Here is an 18155-nt window from a genome sequence, read left to right as displayed (position 1 = left end):
ACCCGACCCCCCCCCTCCCCCCCCCAAAAAAATATTTTGCTTCTCTTTCCACCCTGTCTAATATTTAAAGCATACCGATCATCTAATATATTTTTCTTGAGAAGAACATATATGCTAAGTAAAGTGTAAAAGTAACAATTACATGCATATACTACCGCTCACAGAGATCATAGTACTCCCTTTGACAATGCCTTCATTTTCTTTTCTATCCAGAAGGACAGAGCCATCTTTGTTCAAGCATTATAGAGGGTCGGCATCAACTTCCTGTAAATAGATGATGGCTTAGAAATGACACAGTCATATGTCATGGTGTCTGTGCAGTTCTTGGCAGTGTTCACAGTTGTCTTGCAGAGATCAGCCTCTCATCTTGTGACTTACTGCAAAGTTACAATACTGCAGTCTGATCACTGGGGAAGAGGAGATTAAGGAAATGCTTCCCCCTGCCTGCAGCAAACTGAGGACATCTCAGCCTAGGCAATGTCACTGACTGAGGAATCTTTTAATAATAACTGGTAGTGCTTTTTGAAAAATAATACTGTTGCTGTACATTGTGACATGCCAGTAATTTATTAATGAGACTTGTAAAGTTCCACTTTATCATTGCATGACAGCCCAGCTTATCCAGGGCTGTATGACCAACTATGCCATCCTAAGCAGAAGCCAGCAGATTGAACAAAAAAATGTAATGGATACCTCCATCCATGCTAAAGAGCGTGGATAGACGAATCACCTGCTGTGTATTTTGTATTCTGACAGCAGCGGGTGTGTCAATGTCAGAATACTGAAACAGTGATGGCAGCTGAGTGGCTGCTTTCACTGTTCTCTTGAAGGTTTTCCATTCGGATTCTTCAATTTTCTGATCAAAGGCTGCCGGATAAAAGTGTGCCGTCAGGAGCAACAGGACTTCAAATTTTGGTCGGTTTACGAACAAAAGCAAAACTCTCTATATATTAAGATCAGTGAGGGGTATTAAAGTGTATTTCCACTTTTGCAGCCAAATTGGGCCTATTTTAGATTTGTTACATGGCCCCTTTGACATAACTTCACATTCGCATAACTTTAATAAAAAATAAAAAATGGTTGCTTACCATTTAACATACTCTTTTCTGAGAACTCCAAAACTGAATTTTGTCCCCATTCTCTGTCATTTCAAAGAGAGGGCAAGAGAAAGACTGTATACCATATTTAACCCTTCCTGTGCTGTGCAGGCAGATTTTCATTATTATGTAAACTAGATTTGAACTCTGCCTGTCCTAACAAGGGTTAAAGATCTAGAAGCCTGGCTTCTTGCATTGTTTCTTAATTAAACCTGCTTTGTCCCCAATTTGTCTGAAGGCAGACTCACTTTGAAATTGTTCAGAGTAGCTTTCAGTTTGCCCTAAGGCCTGCTCCAAAGAAACATCTGAAAAGTAAGTAATATTTTAATTTTTTTTATTTTTAGGTATGCTCTTTGAATTCGAATATATAACAATAATATATTGGGGGCTTCTTAGATTTGACTGCAAAAGTGGAAATATACTTTAAAACAGCTGAAAATGAACCAGACACAAATCAAAATACCTGTGTGAGTGCTTTAAATACAAGATACCATTCTCCAATTCCAAAGCTACAAAACTATTCCCAGAATAATATAATCATTTCCAGGATTAATAATTTCTATATAAAGCAATTTTTGGCTATCCTGCTTCATGATTTTTTTTCAGAAAAAGTTGTTTTTCTATAATATAAAGTGGCCCCTTGAAATGTAAGCAGTTGAAAGTGTTTTTGCTTTTGCTTTAAATTGTAAAATTCTATTAAATTCTATTACATTTTGCCTTGTAAACACAAAGTAATCTTCTTTTTAGATGTCACAAATTGGGGGTAACAAGCATAAAAAATATGCACTAAAATGTATAACCTTGAGGTTAACAAATACACATTTAAATGATTCAGCTGTAGACCAGGTTGGTCAGCTGCCTTCACAGATCAAGAATTACAATGGTGGGCACGATGACTTCCGCTGAGTCCATTGTGTGACTTGTAATGCAATAGCCATAAGCAAAACATCAAAATGGTTTTTAGTACGTTAAACTTGTTCCCTTCAATCAAAAAGCAGGCCGTCCACATGCAACAAGCCGTGTCTAGGGAGAAAACTAGAAGGCAGCGAGGATCTTGGTGGTTGCAGCATCGCAGGCTCTTTCATGTGTAGAGTATACAAACTGGATCTGTCCTTTCTCAAATATTCCCCCAGAGGCGGTCCGTATTATTCAAAGCCTAAGTGTGACTGGAAAATGATAAATACTATGTGACACAGAGGCGGCGAGCCAGCTGGATATCGGCTGTGGTACAGTGTTTGCATTAAGCGCCTTATATTTTAAGGTGCCATGTTCAACAACACAGGAGGGGTGACTGAATTCACCTAGTGACACATTGGTAAATAAAGGAAGTGATTTTAGCAGTTCCAAGTACCTGCAGGGGAATTCTGCCTTTCTAAGGTACATATAAAAAAGTGATTTTTCAAATGCAGCAGGCAGGTAACTCTGACAAGCGGTGCTTTGAGGCTGTTACACTTAGCAGATTGGGGAAAAATACACTATAACACATTTAAAAAATATTAAAGCGGACCTATCATTCATATGTAAACCTGACACAAAGCAATAGCGTATATGTCAACATTACCAAATCACATTATCATTTGGAGTAAAAAGGTAATGCTTTTTTTTGCCATAAATCATGCCCTGTTATGTGATGGTGTTTCATATCTTTAGAGGCTGCAGAGCCTATTGTTTCCAATCAACAGTCTTGTTGGTAGACCTGTAGAGGAACAGCAGGATTGAAAAAGCACAATCACTTTTCAGCACAGCTAAGGCAGGAGCAGAGCCTGCATATTAATGAGCAAACTGTGCAAAATTAGCTTTGTTGGACTTCAACAAACTCGGCCTACACCAAATGTAGGCCCGAACCCCACTGGAGTCTATGAGAGCCAGATCCTGTTATCTTTTTCTGGCCCTTTTCAAGGCTAATTTGCAAGTAGTGCCCTGGGTTACCAATTAAAAAAAGATTTTTAAAAATACCATTTAGCAGGAACAATAAAAATACACCAATCCTTTAAATACCAGGCTTTGGGAATGCCTGAAACCTGTATGGGAAGTTTCGGAGCAGTATGATGTACTCATTTAAAGTGGCATTGTTTGTTTACAAACAGCAGCCTGGGAAATGACAGATCCCCACTGGCTTTACATAATCACAGTCTTGTAGCTTGTTGCATCTCCCCCCTGATAATTATTCCTCATCATACCTCCAGAAATAAGAAGGTGACCTAGGAACAAACTTTACTTTACAATAAAAAGAATATAGTCTTTACTTCAACCACAAGGCATCCATTTCTAGAAACAATTCCGGAATCTGGTTTTAAAATATTATCTAAGTGGTAATGAATCTCTAATACTCTCCATAAAATCTTCCCTTAAACAAGTCTGTGCCCTGTCTATGCACACTAAAGTATTTACATATTGTAAATAACTGTTAGATCACTTTAAAACAAGCCATTCACCTCCGTAGCTATAGCATTGTTGAGAAATTAATTTTTAAAGTTCACAACAGAAGCACGGTCCCAGCCTCAACCTGCCAGCCAGCCTGCAACCAAACAAGTAGCCCTGTCAACAGTATGCGTTAAAATCAGAGGTTTAGTTGCACAAACTTTTGGCCAAAAATATGTAGAAGCCACACTGCCGCGCCAAGGCACCTCTGCAAAGTGTGGTCCTAACTCTATTTATCCGAGTCTCCAAGTGTGAGCATATTAATGAAGTTGATAAATTACATGAAGGTGTACCTGGAGGTAGCCAACTCCTCCTAATAAGGTGCAGGGACGCACTGGAGGCCCAGCAACCAAAAAATGCATGCATTTTTGGTTGCTGGGCCTCCAGTGCATGCATTTTTGGTTGCTGGGCCTCCAGTGTGTCCCTGCACCTTATTAGGAGGAGTTGGCTACCTCCAGGTACACCTGCATGTCATTTATCAACTTCATTAATATGCTCACACTTGGAGACTCGGATACATAGAGTTAGGACCACACTTTGCAGAGGTGCCTTGGCGCAGCAGTGTGGCTTCTACATATTTTTGGCCAAAAGTTTGTGCAACTAAACCTCTTATTTTAACGCATACTGTTGACAGGGCTACTTGTTTGGTTGGAGGCTGGCTGGCAGGTTGAGGCTGGGGAATTTTTGTGTTTTGTATCATTGTCACAGGTCGGCTAGAACTATGAGGTGAGTGAAAAGCACACACCTCATAGTTCTCCTTTAACTAATTTCCTGCTATAGCAAAATCCTGGTGGCCCGTCAGTTCTAATGTAAACACACAGCAGATATTTCTAAGCTTTCGGGAACTAACTGAAACCCAATCTTTTGAGAATGAATTACTGAAAAGTACCTGCAGCTAGAGAGGTCAGGGATTGTTTCAAAGCCTTTTTACTGTTTATTAAGAATATTTTATGTGTAAATATTTAATTTAATCTAATGTAAATATTTGAATGTCCATAGCCTTGCCATAGGGGCATTTAATCTTCCATTATGTCTTGGAGATGTGGCCAATCTGCTGGCACAATCCTGCATGTGTCCCTAATCCACATCTAAGGAGTTCTGTCCTTAATTTGAAGACTTAATGGTGCCCTGAGGGGATAGCCTGGCAACATTCTTGCTCCATTTGTCGCCAAAAAGCACTACATAACACTCTCTTCTCATCCACCTCCCTAGTGCCTGAAGGGCATCCATTCCCATGTTCTGGAAAAAAACAGCCCCCTGCCCTTGTCACTCTATCTCTCCAAAATCTATTACAGGTGAAACTCGAATAATTAGAATATCGTGCAAAGTTCATTTATTTCACTAATGCAACTTAAAAGGTGAAACTTATATATGAGATAGACTCATTACATGCAAAGCAAGATAGTTCAAGCTGTGATTTGTCATAATTGTGATGATTATGGCTTACAGCTCATGAAAACCCCAAGAACCCCAAATCCACAACCTCAAAAAAGTAGATTATTACATGCAATCAATAAAACAAGGATTGTACATAGAACAATATCGGACCTCTCAAAAGTACAAGCATGCATATGTACTCAGTACTTGCTTTGGGCCCCTTTTGGAGCACTTACTGCAATTACTTTTGCACGATATTCTAATTATTCGAGTTTCACCTGTATATTTAAACCACAGAGACTCTTACCTCTTCTTTAAAAAAAAACAAAAAACGAGTAAAGGTATAAGAAGACTTGGTTCTTCTGGCTTGAGTTTACACACTCACAGAAGTAACCCTCTCTCCTATACTTCTCCTAACTGGCTTAGTTAAACACCAATCAATAGAGACTTCCTAAGATCCCACTGGCCTGATGGACAAACTGCACCAGAGCCCATGCCCCCTCCTTTTAGCCTTCCCATAACCTTTTAAACATAACCCCCACCCTCATTTACACCCCTAGGGGGCTAGGTGATTATCCTACATCTGCCAACGTCTTATGGTCTAACCTATTTCTCAGAAAGACAACTAAGAAACGCAGTGTTTTATTGTTTGCTTTTTTCCTTCTTGTATAATACACTTCTGTATATTAATGTGCAGTTGTGTTGTCTCAACTCCAATGGATGTATTTCCAATGTGATATTTTTTAAGTAATTAAAAAACTGTGGTTTCTCTGGATCATTGTTTAACAATGTTTTTGCCCTGCTATTAATAATCCCTTCAATGTGATTTAAAATGCATATTTTCCTAGTCATTTTCATTGCAATCATTGTGTGTGATATTGATTTAGCAAACGCTGAATGTAGTATTATCTTGTGACTTTCAGGATTTGAGTTGAGACCCATTGGGGGTGATTTACTAACCTAAACACGCGCACGCATGAGGCGCGTGTTTACACGGCAAAACAGATTTATCAAACAAACACGCGCAACGTTTCACATTTTCGCGCCTAAATGGCGTGTTTTTGTATTTACGTATATGCGCGTCGTGTAGCAAGCGCCATAGGCTACACGCTGCTCTAATAGTGGCATGCAGGTCTCTAAAAACATATTTCCACTAATGCCATATATGGAATAATCATACACATGATAGATATATAATGCTGCTTCACCTCTATGCCCACAAACATTCCAAAAAACACTTTGAAAAGGCAAAAAACAATATTCAAAAATATGGAACTTACACACCATTGACGTGTTTAGGTCTGCATGAGCCAACTGCGCATGTGTGGACGCCCGTTCACACGCTTCTTAAGCTCAGAAACACAAGCACGCCGGTTTTTCACAATTTCTTGGTAAAAAGAATAAGCACGCGCGACTGGTGCATAGTTTTTAGAAGTGTGTTCTCAGGCAACTATTATTACAATCATTCTGTACTGTCCAGAGGTGTTTGTTAATGGCAGCTTATTTCCTCTTGGCAGTTTTTAAGTGTTCCTCATTCCACTTATGGAGATACTTTCAGTATTTATTGCACTACCTAATTAATGTCCCAAAAACATGGGTGCATCACAGTTTAGACAAAAATGGTTAGCTCATGCATTTACATTCCTGCATTCATCAATGCAAGCAACACAACGTACAGCTGATTTACACAACATCACCTTGCAATTCATGCAGGGCTTTGCACAACACACCTGCTGGGTGTGAACAAACCGCAGAGGTGTATACATTCCACCAATAGATCAGGCTGGGTGTGGACACACTGCAAGGGTGTATACATTCCACCAATAGATCATGCTGGGTGTGAACACACTACAGAGGTGTATACATTCCACCAATAGATCAGGCAGGGAGGGAACACACTGCAGAGGCGTATACATTCCACCAATAGATCAGGCAGGGAGGGAACACACTGCAGAGGCGTATACATTCCACCAATAGATCAGGCAGGGAGGGAACACACTGCAGAGGCGTATACATTCCACCAATAGATCAGGCAGGGAGGGAACACACTGCAGAGGCGTATACATTCCACCAATAGATCAGGCAGGGAGGGAACACACTGCAGAGGCGTATACATTCCACCAATAGATCAGGCAGGGAGGGAACACACTGCAGAGGCGTATACATTCCACCAATAGATCAGGCAGGGAGGGAACACACTGCAGAGGCGTATACATTCCACCAATAGATCAGGCAGGGAGGGAACACACTGCAGAGGCGTATACATTCCACCAATAGATCAGGCAGGGAGGGAACACACTGCAGAGGCGTATACATTCCACCAATAGATCAGGCAGGGAGGGAACACACTGCAGAGGCGTATACATTCCACCAATAGATCAGGCAGGGAGGGAACACACTGCAGAGGCGTATACATTCCACCAATAGATCAGGCAGGGAGGGAACACACTGCAGAGGCGTATACATTCCACCAATAGATCAGGCAGGGAGGGAACACACTGCAGAGGCGTATACATTCCACCAATAGATCATGCTGGTTGAGAACACACTGCCGTATTGGTAGCATTTATACACCTCTGCATTTTTTTTTAACACCCTTATTTCCCAACAGGTGTAACATGCATATTCACCAATATATGTATGTGTGTGTGCGCTTGTGTTTTGTTCAACATCCTCTTTGTATTGCCATACTTGTGTAGAAGGAGCTAGTGATATTTGTCTTGGTTTCTTTCATCCAACAATTTAGTTCCACCAATAGATCAGGCAGGGAGGGAACACACTGCAGAGGTGTATACATTCCACCAATAGATCATGCTGGTTGAGAACACACTGCCGTATTGGTAGCATTTATACACCTCTGCATTTTTTTTTAACACCCTTATTTCCCAACAGGTGTAACATGCATATTCACCAATATATGTATGTGTGTGTGCGCTTGTGTTTTGTTCAACATCCTCTTTGTATTGCCATACTTGTGTAGAAGGAGCTAGTGATATTTGTCTTGGTTTCTTTCATCCAACAATTTAGTCTCACCTGCTGTCAATTAGTGAAACTTTGATGCTGCCAAACTATGGACTTGTATGTATGTTTTTATTTTGTGATGCTGTTTTTAATTATTTCATGGCTTTTTTCACAAAGGTGTAATGTGCATATTTTTCTGTCTTAAATCTTTTTTTTTTTCACACACACTATGTTGAAATGTACAAAAAATCAACTTTTATCATTGGCCAACAATTTATCCTCACTTACTGTGAATATGTATATGCAGCTTTATATATATATATATATACACACATACAATGTGCACATATACAGTGTATGTAACATGTGCATTGTGTGCATGCACACACAGATGGTATATATTTGTGTGTGCATGCATTGTATGTATGTGTCTGCATACAATATACATGTGCCTGCAATGCACATATACATGTGTATTATATACATGATATATGTGTGTGTGTGCATGCGTTGCATGTATATGCAATGCACATACATGTGCGTATCTATGCACATACATATTGATACACATCTCTCTATATGTATATAGATGACTACCAGTCAGCAGGGACAATATGTACTGCTGACAGTTGTAGTTCCCCTTACCATGTCCAATAGGCTCTTCCAACATTAAATTTATTATAATCCTCAAGCAATTTATGATTATGTATGTAGTGTAGGAAATGTTTGGTGTGCTTTATCATTATGAACATCAATCTGTGCTTTTGGGGGACCAAGGAGTCAATTAACCTTCCTACATGTCTTTGGAGTGTGGGATGAAACCCTTGTGGAAGGTGTCCTAGATGGTATTTGAACCAGGGAGTACGGGTGCTGTAGGGCAGTTGTTCTAACCCCTAAGCTGCCCTGAAGGATTACTGTTCATGAATCTTGTTAGATCATGGCAAACAAGTGGCAGAAATGCTCCAATAATAAGCAAGATTATTCCCTTTCCACAATGATATATGCTGGTGGTTGGAGTATTTGGAGAAGGGATTTGCAAGCACAGGGAGAATGTGCAAACTCCATGTGCATGTCACCTGAGCCATGATTTGAACCTGAGAAACACATGCTGAAGGCCAGTTGTCCTAACCCCTGAGCTACCGGGCTGCCCCAAGGGCATTATCATATCCATCCATCCATCCATCCATGCATCCCAATAATAAGCAAAATTATTCTCTTTCCACAATCATATATGCTGATGTTTAGAAGGGCTATGCAAGCACAGGGAGGATGTTCAAAGTCCATGTACATGTCATTTGAGGCAGGATTTGAACCAGGGGCACAGGTGCTGCAAGACAGTAGCTCTGAGCCATGGGCATTGTGATAATGAATGTTAGAATTAGATATTTCACCTCCTTAGAAGTGGCTCAGAAACAGTAAGCAGTTTAAACTAAAATGTCAGGTTACAATAAGCAATATATTTCCATTTCAACAATTATAATGCCATTAAATATCCTCATGAGGCAATCCTTTAAGCGGCAGCCAGGAAGTAGTGCCTAACGCGTAGATGATAACGCGCCATCCGCGCGTGTTGACAGCATTAACAGGCGTGTGCATTACCAGCATTGATTCACGCCTATTAACACGCTTTTGTGCAATACGCCTATGTGCGCACAATTCAGGCGTGTTTTTGCATGGCGTGTTTGTGGCGTGTTTATAAGGTTAGTAAATCACCCCCATTGAGTTTGAATGTGTGATGACCTATCGTGTTTTAAAGTTTGTTATATTTTAGAGCCTCCATATTATTGCAAGGTTTCGAATGCGAGTTATATTTGAAATAGTTTTAAACGTGAAATCTCAATGTCTCGTACTGTCTGAGACCTGTTTCCATAACACACACAGGACAATTTCCAGTCTCTTAAAATTCTTAGAGATATTATTTCATACAAAAAGGCAGATCCGGAGAAGAAAGTTGACTGAAAAGAACATTAAATAGTAAAAACGTTGCAAAATATGATGGGATTTCGGCTTAGTAATTGTTCTCATATGATTTATTTACATTTTTTTCTCTTTCTTTTCTGCTGGCAGGATCCAAATGCTGGAATTGTTCCCAGAATGCAAGAAGGAGGCTCCATACCAAGTGCAGGCCCCGGGCCTACTCCTCTCACAGCTAATGGCTATATACGCAATGCAATCCTGAAGGAGCAAATAATGAGGAGGCAGCAGGTTTGTACAAATCCTTTCTTTTCTCACCACCTTGGAGAAACTTGTTTATGAAATGTGTGAGGGAATTCAAAAGGAAGCCAAAATTATGCTTCGAAAAAGGTATAATTTTATTTCTAAAAACACAAAAAATACAGTACAATGTTGTATTATAATAGAGTGCAATGTGTTGTGGTGTTCAGTTGTCCATACTGGAAGCTTTACTTTGTAATGATAAGTAAAAGGATAATGGAACTTTATAACGCACAATAATTATGTGAGAAGGTCTCCAAGTAGCGCCCCTGGTAGAGACCAGCATTTACTGTGTTACAGTATACAGCAATTAGAAGTCCATTTAGTGGGGAGGGAATGGAACTAGCACTCTCGTCTGCTAAATTGCAAACTTTATTACTCCCTAATCTTTCTAAAGGTCCCAATAGAAAAAGCAGAATAAAGAAACTTAATGTAAAATCATCTCACGTGGTGCTGCTTTTTTGAGCTAACTGGCTCTATTACTACTACACTAGGAGCTGCTGAAGCTTTAAATGGCTGGCATGGGTTACTGCATACAATTTGAAACTAAAGAAAACAGAATGTATTTCTAGAATTGTGCTACAATAATCCTATAAGAGAGGAATTACCAGAAAACCACAACCACCAAAAACAATATTATTAAAGTAAATTGAATTGACCTACACTGGTTATTTTTACACTGAATGGTACTTTCCAACATGTAGTATTACAAGGATAAAACAAGCTTGTACACAAAATTATTATCTCTTTGGGATCCATTTGCTGGTGTGAAACTGTCTATGAAAACAAAACACCATATTGCATGCAACTTTGCTGACCTAAGGGGAACCTGCTGCTTTAGCCTGCATGGTTCATTTTCAAACCCTGCTCTGGAGCTATATATACACATTTCCCTTACTCTCCTGCTTCTGTGCAGCTGCCAGAAGCAAATACCATTCTCTCCAGTTAGAGCTTACACAGAGCTAAAGACTTCCCCTGTCTCAATGGGACAATGCCGAGCCTGCCATCAAGCATGGCATTGTCACATAGACCAACCTTTCTCAACCAAGGTGCCATTGTACACCGGGGTGCCTCCTTGCTTCCTTAGGGGGGCCTCAACATTTTATGATGGTAGGACTGTGAAGGGGGAACTCTGATGTAAAAGGGGGGCTCCTGATGTGCAGGGGGGTTTGTGATGTGAAAAGAGGGGCACTTTGTGTAAAAGGAGGTTGCTTCTAATGTGAGAGGAACTACTGATGTGAAAGGGAGGATTCTAGTGTAAAAGGGGGTTAGTGATGTAAAGGGGGATTCTGATGTGAAAGGGAGAATTCTGATGTGAATAGTGGCTCCTGATTTGAAGGGAGGACTTTGCAAAGGGAGGAACCCCACTTTTTTGTGTTCTTTTGCGTGGGGGTTTCCCCTTACATTTTAAACGGGGGTGCCTCAAGATTTTGCATATTTTTAAGGATGCCATTAAAGAGATAAAAGGTTGAGAAACGCTGACATAGACTAATTTGCATGCTTCCCTATATCTGGAAGTACCGGGATTTTATTTTCTCCCAGTACTGGGAGAGAAAAGTAAAGGTAAGTAGGTGCTACTATGGAAAGGGGAGGAGGGGGGGGGCATTAATGCACACCTACTGTTTATCCCTGCAGTTTGTTAGGTAATTTTGTGTCCATTTAGGATGTTTAAAGGCAACTCCAAACTAGTTTCTCCAAGAAGATACATTGTAACAGGAGTAGCAATTTGCATTGCAGAACTCATGTTATTAGAATAATAATAATAGTTAGGGATGCACCGTTACTGTTACCGTTAGTTAGTCAAATGCCCCGATGCCTAGCCTGATACTTGAGCTTCCGGTATCAGGAAGCCGGGTAGCGAGTCATTACACTCTGCCTTCTGCTAATCGGGAAGCTGGGTGGCGAGTCATTTCATGCCGACTGGCTTCCTTATCAGTGCTCGTACTCGATACCGAAAAACCGGTATCAGTGCATCCTTAGTAGTAGTTAATCACTTTATTTATAAAAATGACAACAAATGCCACAGTGGTCATTAACAGTATATGCTTGTTTGATTTTCAAGCTGGAATTAGCTGAAGGTCCTTTATTTATATATATATCCGCAAATAATACTATCATGAAAGATGCCGGACTGCAACACCATAGCCAAAAAGTGAAGGAAAGGTAATGTACACATAAAGTGTAACATTTTAATGAAGAGAAAAAGAAAGGACAGTATATGATAGTGAAGATCTGGACCTGAGTGAATATATGATCGACTAAATCGTTATATTGCTGGGAGTATGAGCGAGACATTAAAGCTTATTTATCCTGTTGGGGAAAGACCTACATAATAAGTGGGAAGTGGGTGTTGCAAGTAGGAGAGAAAGAGGATAGATAAGGAGAGGGAAGTAGGAATGGGAGGAAATACGGAGGAAGAGAATGGACATAAGAGGTGGAAGGAAAATGAAAATGACAAAGAAAAGACTTAAGGGAAACTACAAAGATTACATTTAAAACTTAATCTAAATCTGGATAACACTGAAAAAAAAAAAAGAAATAACAAACAAAATGTCTTTACAGAAGCCTTATTATTATTAGAAAAAGAGATCCATGGACTCCTTTTATGATGAAATGATTGTTCAGAGTTTATAGCCGGTTGACTGCATTTTCTCCAACATAAGGAAGAATGCAATGGGAACATTTTAGATAAAGAGGAGTAAGATACCATTTTGAAATAATTTTTATGAAACTTCCCAATGGTCTATACAACAAGAATGAGAGCCATTAGCCCTCGAAGCTTGTTCCCTTTGATGCGTGGTGAATGAGATAGAAAGATCATCTTCCCATTTGTACATATGGGACAGTTTTTTAAAATAATTTTTGTTTTTTAAACTCGGCGGGAGACCCTACTTTTTTTACCTTCTTTACTACTTTACTACTTTACCAGTTAATCGTTGAAGTCTCCAAAAAATCTTTGTGGTAAGGCTCTAAAGCAATATAATATTTTTGGGATAACATACATTTTAAACGCTGCTAACTTATCCACTCACCTAAATATGGTAGGCTTTGAGATACCCAAGCATATGGAAAGTTAGATTGCAATAGGGTGCAGGTTTCACGATTAATACCCATATTTAGTATTAAGGATTTCCTTTCATTGACCTTATGAAAAATAGTTTAAAGCAGACCAATACCCTAAAATATGTGTCAATATAATGATTTCTTAAATTAAGCTACTAACAGATTCAGACTTGTTTTGTAAAACCTGTAGTGCATCCTTTTCACTGTCCATGCATTCCTTCGTTTTGCATTCTAAGCATTGAATTATGTTGCTATGAGTAGTTCCTAATGCCAGGGAAATGTAATGTGTCACTCCACTCCACATGATATAATTCATCACTTAGGATGCCACAGGCAATAACACACAATCAGGTAATAGCACCCATGAGCAAGTGGTGCTGCACAATAAATAGGCATCACGTGTAGATACCTGACCTGGAGAGCAGGCCAATGTTGTGGTTGGATCATTGCTAAAATCTTTTACATGAAGTTTGCACTTTGTTATTTTAGTTGTGGATATTTACATGCATTTATACATTTATAGTACTGATATATTTTATCTGTGTTTCAGGTGAAACCAAGACCAAATATGATGGCCATGACATCTGAACAACGCAATGCATTTGTAGCACAGCAAATGAACCAGTTTCAGTGTAAGTGGGAAAACAGTTTAAAGCAAGTATTATGCTTTGAATGTGTACACAGAATAAACCTTTTACTTCAGACTCACCTCAATAGTCAATAGAATAAGACGTTGAACTATAGTCAAGCAGTTAATTACACCACTGAAATACATATATAGGAGCTGTTTGACATCTCAGTTTTTTTTTTCCAAGTGCACTTAAATATTTGATTTCTGAAGATACCTAAGGAGGATGGTGAAAAGAATTCTATTATCCTTCTGGCATATAAAATATTACATTCAGTGTGGTTATAATGTAAATAATACCACAAAGCTGGAGGGGAAGGTAGTTTAGTTTTTATTTTAGTTTTTCTAATCCTTTTTTAATGCTTAACCAAAACATCAGTTACCATCTAAATGACTCACCCATCCTATATTTCTAGCACTGTCAGGAGCACTGTCAGGAAAGCATGCATACAAATTAGTGACAGGACTAAATTACTAATAACTGAAAACAGCGAGAGCAAAAAACACCAACCTACCCTATTCTCCTGATTTGCTGTCTACTGTCTGCTACAAAAGCAGAAGTACACTTTCATGTATATTTTGTGCACATTTATAGTTGCATATTTCAAGACAATGGGTGATGATGACTAATCGAAAACGTAGGTTGTTATGCAAGAGTGCAGTTGGTCAACTGTTTAGTAGAAATCTTCTGCCTAAATATACATTTTAACATGTGCTTTTTCTTCTGCAGCTATTCCACAAAATCTTCGTACAGATTGTGTTCAGCCCATGCCAACACCTCCACAGAGCCACCGAATGATGACATCGACACAAGGGCTGATTCAGACCAATATGGGAAGTGGAATGACACCATCAACAATAAATCAGAACAGTGGGACAATGGTAATGATTCCGCACAACACTGGTAAACCACAAGGAATCTTCCCAGGATCTTCAGATTTTAATATGCCACTTAGGCAGAACCAGAATGCACTGAGCATGCCCTCTGGTTGCCAAACTGTGCACAGCCAATCCACTGTTCGGCCAGGAATGACATTGTCTGGATATACTTCCAGCTCACTAATAACCCATTCTGGAGCTCAGCAACACTTACGACAGTCCAACATATCAAGAATTCCCAATGTCTATGTCAACCCTTCTTCTCAGATGTGGACTCAGACTGGTGTTTCAAGAATACCAGGTCAAACCCAAATGGATCCCAGCATGCAGCAATTTTCAAACAATCCACTGTTCACCAAACAAAATGTCAGACCAAACATGGTGAGCCAGCAGTTTCCCCACCAGGGAGTGGTTCCTCCTAACCAGATTGCTCCTGGGGTTCAAGTAAGACAAATGCAAAAACTTGGTCTGCCCCAGGCAAATCCAGGATTAGGGTCCTTGAACAATCCTAACCTTGGAAACAGTTTATCCAGAGGTCAGCTAGCTTCTGTCAATGTAATGAAAACCATGCCACAAGGTGTTTCCACATTTAACCAAATGAACCCTGGTCAGCTTGGTCCACCTTCATATGGTCCAACTTCAGTCCAAACCCCTGAAACTTTCGAAAGACTTGGTTCTGGGGCAGATCTCCACCAATATGACTTTGTAACAGCACAGAGTAACTCTGTCTTATCTGCTAACTGCAATGAAGCAGACTTTATTGACTGTCTAATGAAGGGAGGTCATACCAGCAGTACTGACGAAGACTGGCTAAACAACTTGACAATTCTTGATGACATTTTAGGGCAGCACAGTCAAAATCCAGGACCAGTGTAGCCCAGGGTGGTTCTAACATATCCATAAATCACGTGACTTGAAATACGTGGTTAATGCTGACACTTGTTCTGATGCCTGTAAATATTTAAATATTTTTTAAATTATGTTTTTTTTTCTCCAAAAATAAATAGAAGTACTTCTACTTCTGTGTGTGATTGTACATAAAATATAGCATAATGTTTTGTTACATTATAGGAATTTCATTTATAATACCTTGTTTTAAATATGCAAATATTATCATTAGTTCCAGTAATACTATGTATTACAGTCTAAATAACTGTTATGTCTTTTCACATAACAAAAGGTAGGGGTGTCAAAGCAAACTGAATACAATGCATGCCATACATTTGCCCTTTAAATACTTGATATATTAAATAATAAACTTTCTGTAGTCCAGCTCCAGGAACAGAAGCCTGTGAGCGAAAAAATTAAATCCGGATGCCAGGTAAAATCTTGCCACAGATCTGGTATGCAGGATTTCCAGCCATCAGTAAATATACTGGCAGTCTGTTAAAAAAATGGCCTTGTATATGCAAGCATATCAATGCAGTTGTCTAGTTTGGGGTTTTACAGCTCTCTGTACATTAAAATGTACAACATAAAGTTATACTGAGGTCCACAGACCTGTTGCAAAAGGGTGTTGAACAAAAGTGTTTTGTGCCTTGCTAATGGGAACTTCCCACAGTGTTCAGCAAGTGTTAAATGCTGCAATAGAGTTTCTTGAAGAGGTGTACAGTTGTGACTGTATGCTTAAATAGGGTGATGCAAGCAAACATGAAAATCATTTTTGGAAGGTAAATGATCCGTTTAAAATGAACTGTAGTTCGTTTGTTTTTAGACATTTATCTGTATAATGTCTATGGGTAGCTTAAACTAGGAGGCGGTGGAGTCTGTAAAATAATTGCAGTCTTTTTAAGCTTGTAGGGATCACATAGGAAACTCTCATGTTAAAAATATCCATTTATTTTGTGACTTTTTACATTCTACTGAGCAGATCAGTAAAAATTAAGGAAAAGTGGTTCTCTGTTCCAACAAAGTTACTTTGCTCTCCATATTTATTTGTGGTGTAATACTGACATAATTCCCCCAGTCCTTTAATAATTCAGTAGTGGCAGCTAAAGGTCTCTGTGTCAGCCCTGGTATTGAATGTAACGTAATCAATGATTTTGGGACACTGCAGGTTTCCTACATGCCATGACCCCCTGTAGCTGCTATTTTGGACCAAAATGTGGTGCGATGCACCATAGCTGTCAGTAAAAATGTATTTATGGGCCTGGCATCCCTTTCAGCAGCCTGACAACCCCAACAGTATGTTGTTATAGAAGATGCATCAATGTTTTATAGAAAATTGTCAGAATATATGAATAGGAAGAAAATGGATCCCCAGATCCAACAGGTGCCAACTCACAAGGGCCTAGTGTGCCTTGTAATGATTGCAGCCTAGTTTTAAAAAAAATGGTGTAACAAAGGTGGCATAATGGTATGAATTACATTTTGTATGCCCGTATGGAAATATAAAACCAAAAGCCAACCCGATTTAAATGCTCGTCTAAAATTTGATTTCAAAAACATTGTAGGTTTGCACACCTCTGTATATATTTGTAGCATAAAGGTGACTGGTTCCTGGTTTTAAGGCTTTTTTTGCAAGTATGTTTTCCTGAAAAAAAGGTTTTGAAGAAAAAGCCTAGACATAAATTTTGTCAATTTTGTCTATGATGTTTTCTGTCAGCTAATATTGTCCTATGTATATTTAAAAGTCTGTTTATAAAAAAAATCCACTGTACTGTAAACCTTTAATGTTCATACTTTTGTGTAATCATATTTTAATAGTCGCACCATATTTCTGTAATACATTTGTAATATAATGTCTGCATCAAGCACAGAATCAATGATGTTTTTCTTCATACCATAATAAAGAGCCAGGGAAAAAAATATGTCTGTGTTTGGTTAATACAGCAGGGCTGCCTAAAAGTTCATATGTTTCTATTGCCAAAACCTTTTTTTTTTTAGTTTTGAATAATGTATGGATCAGTGAAAACTCCTGTAAGGTGAATTTTGCTTGTATAAAGTCTAATTAGAACTCCAAACAAACAGGTTTGGTGCTCTCATTAGACTTTATACATCTGAATCTTTAAACCTAGGCCCCTTGCTTGAGGGACACCCAGTTTTTTGTCAAGAGTAGCCCTACCAGAGGCAATGGGCCTTATTGTGATCTGAATGATCTTCTGACCATTTGAATCCAGCACCTTATTTCTAATTGTTCTTTTGCTGTAGGGGGCCTTTCCTTTCTATCCCAAAGACACAACATCTATCCAACGTGAGGGAAATCATGTCTTTAAATGTTGTCCTTGGAACATGTGCCCCTATTGGTTGATTTGTCCACGTTATAGTCACAACTGTAACATTTAGAATTCACACATCACTTTTTGAAACAATGCTCACCAGGGCAGTTAGAGAGGGTGAATCTCCCTATTGGGAGTGTGGCCAACCAGAAGTGTGGCTTTAGATATCTAGCATTTATTAAAAGAATATGAAGGTCCTTGTACAGGCACATCCAGTTATGGATGGGCACTTGCTTAAGTTGTACTCCTACGATGCGCCTGTTGCCTACAGTTGTTACTATCAGCAAGCTGGTACAG

At 39.2% G+C, this 18155-nt stretch overlaps 1 protein-coding gene across 2 annotated transcripts in view; it reads left to right on the top strand.

Moving 5' to 3' along the window:
• Positions 1-16295, top strand: part of MAMLD1 (mastermind like domain containing 1) — a 183606-nt gene extending 167311 nt beyond the window's left edge. For both annotated transcript variants that reach the window (XM_018552616.1, XM_018552617.1), the window contains exons 3-5: positions 9924-10061; positions 13684-13765; positions 14492-16295. In XM_018552616.1, coding sequence (XP_018408118.1) covers positions 9924-10061; positions 13684-13765; positions 14492-15516 — 1245 coding nt within the window. In that variant the 3' untranslated portion in view covers positions 15517-16295. The remainder of the gene's footprint in view (positions 1-9923; positions 10062-13683; positions 13766-14491) is intronic.
• The last annotated feature ends 1860 nt before the right edge of the window (positions 16296-18155 follow it).

This window comes from Nanorana parkeri, unplaced genomic scaffold (genome assembly GCF_000935625.1).
Source record: "Nanorana parkeri isolate BGI_ZX_2015 unplaced genomic scaffold, ASM93562v1 scaffold93, whole genome shotgun sequence".
Classification (NCBI taxonomy): Eukaryota; Metazoa; Chordata; class Amphibia; order Anura; family Dicroglossidae; genus Nanorana; species Nanorana parkeri.
The sequence above is the reverse complement of the archived record's forward strand: the minus strand, read 5'-3'. Positions and strand labels throughout refer to the sequence as shown.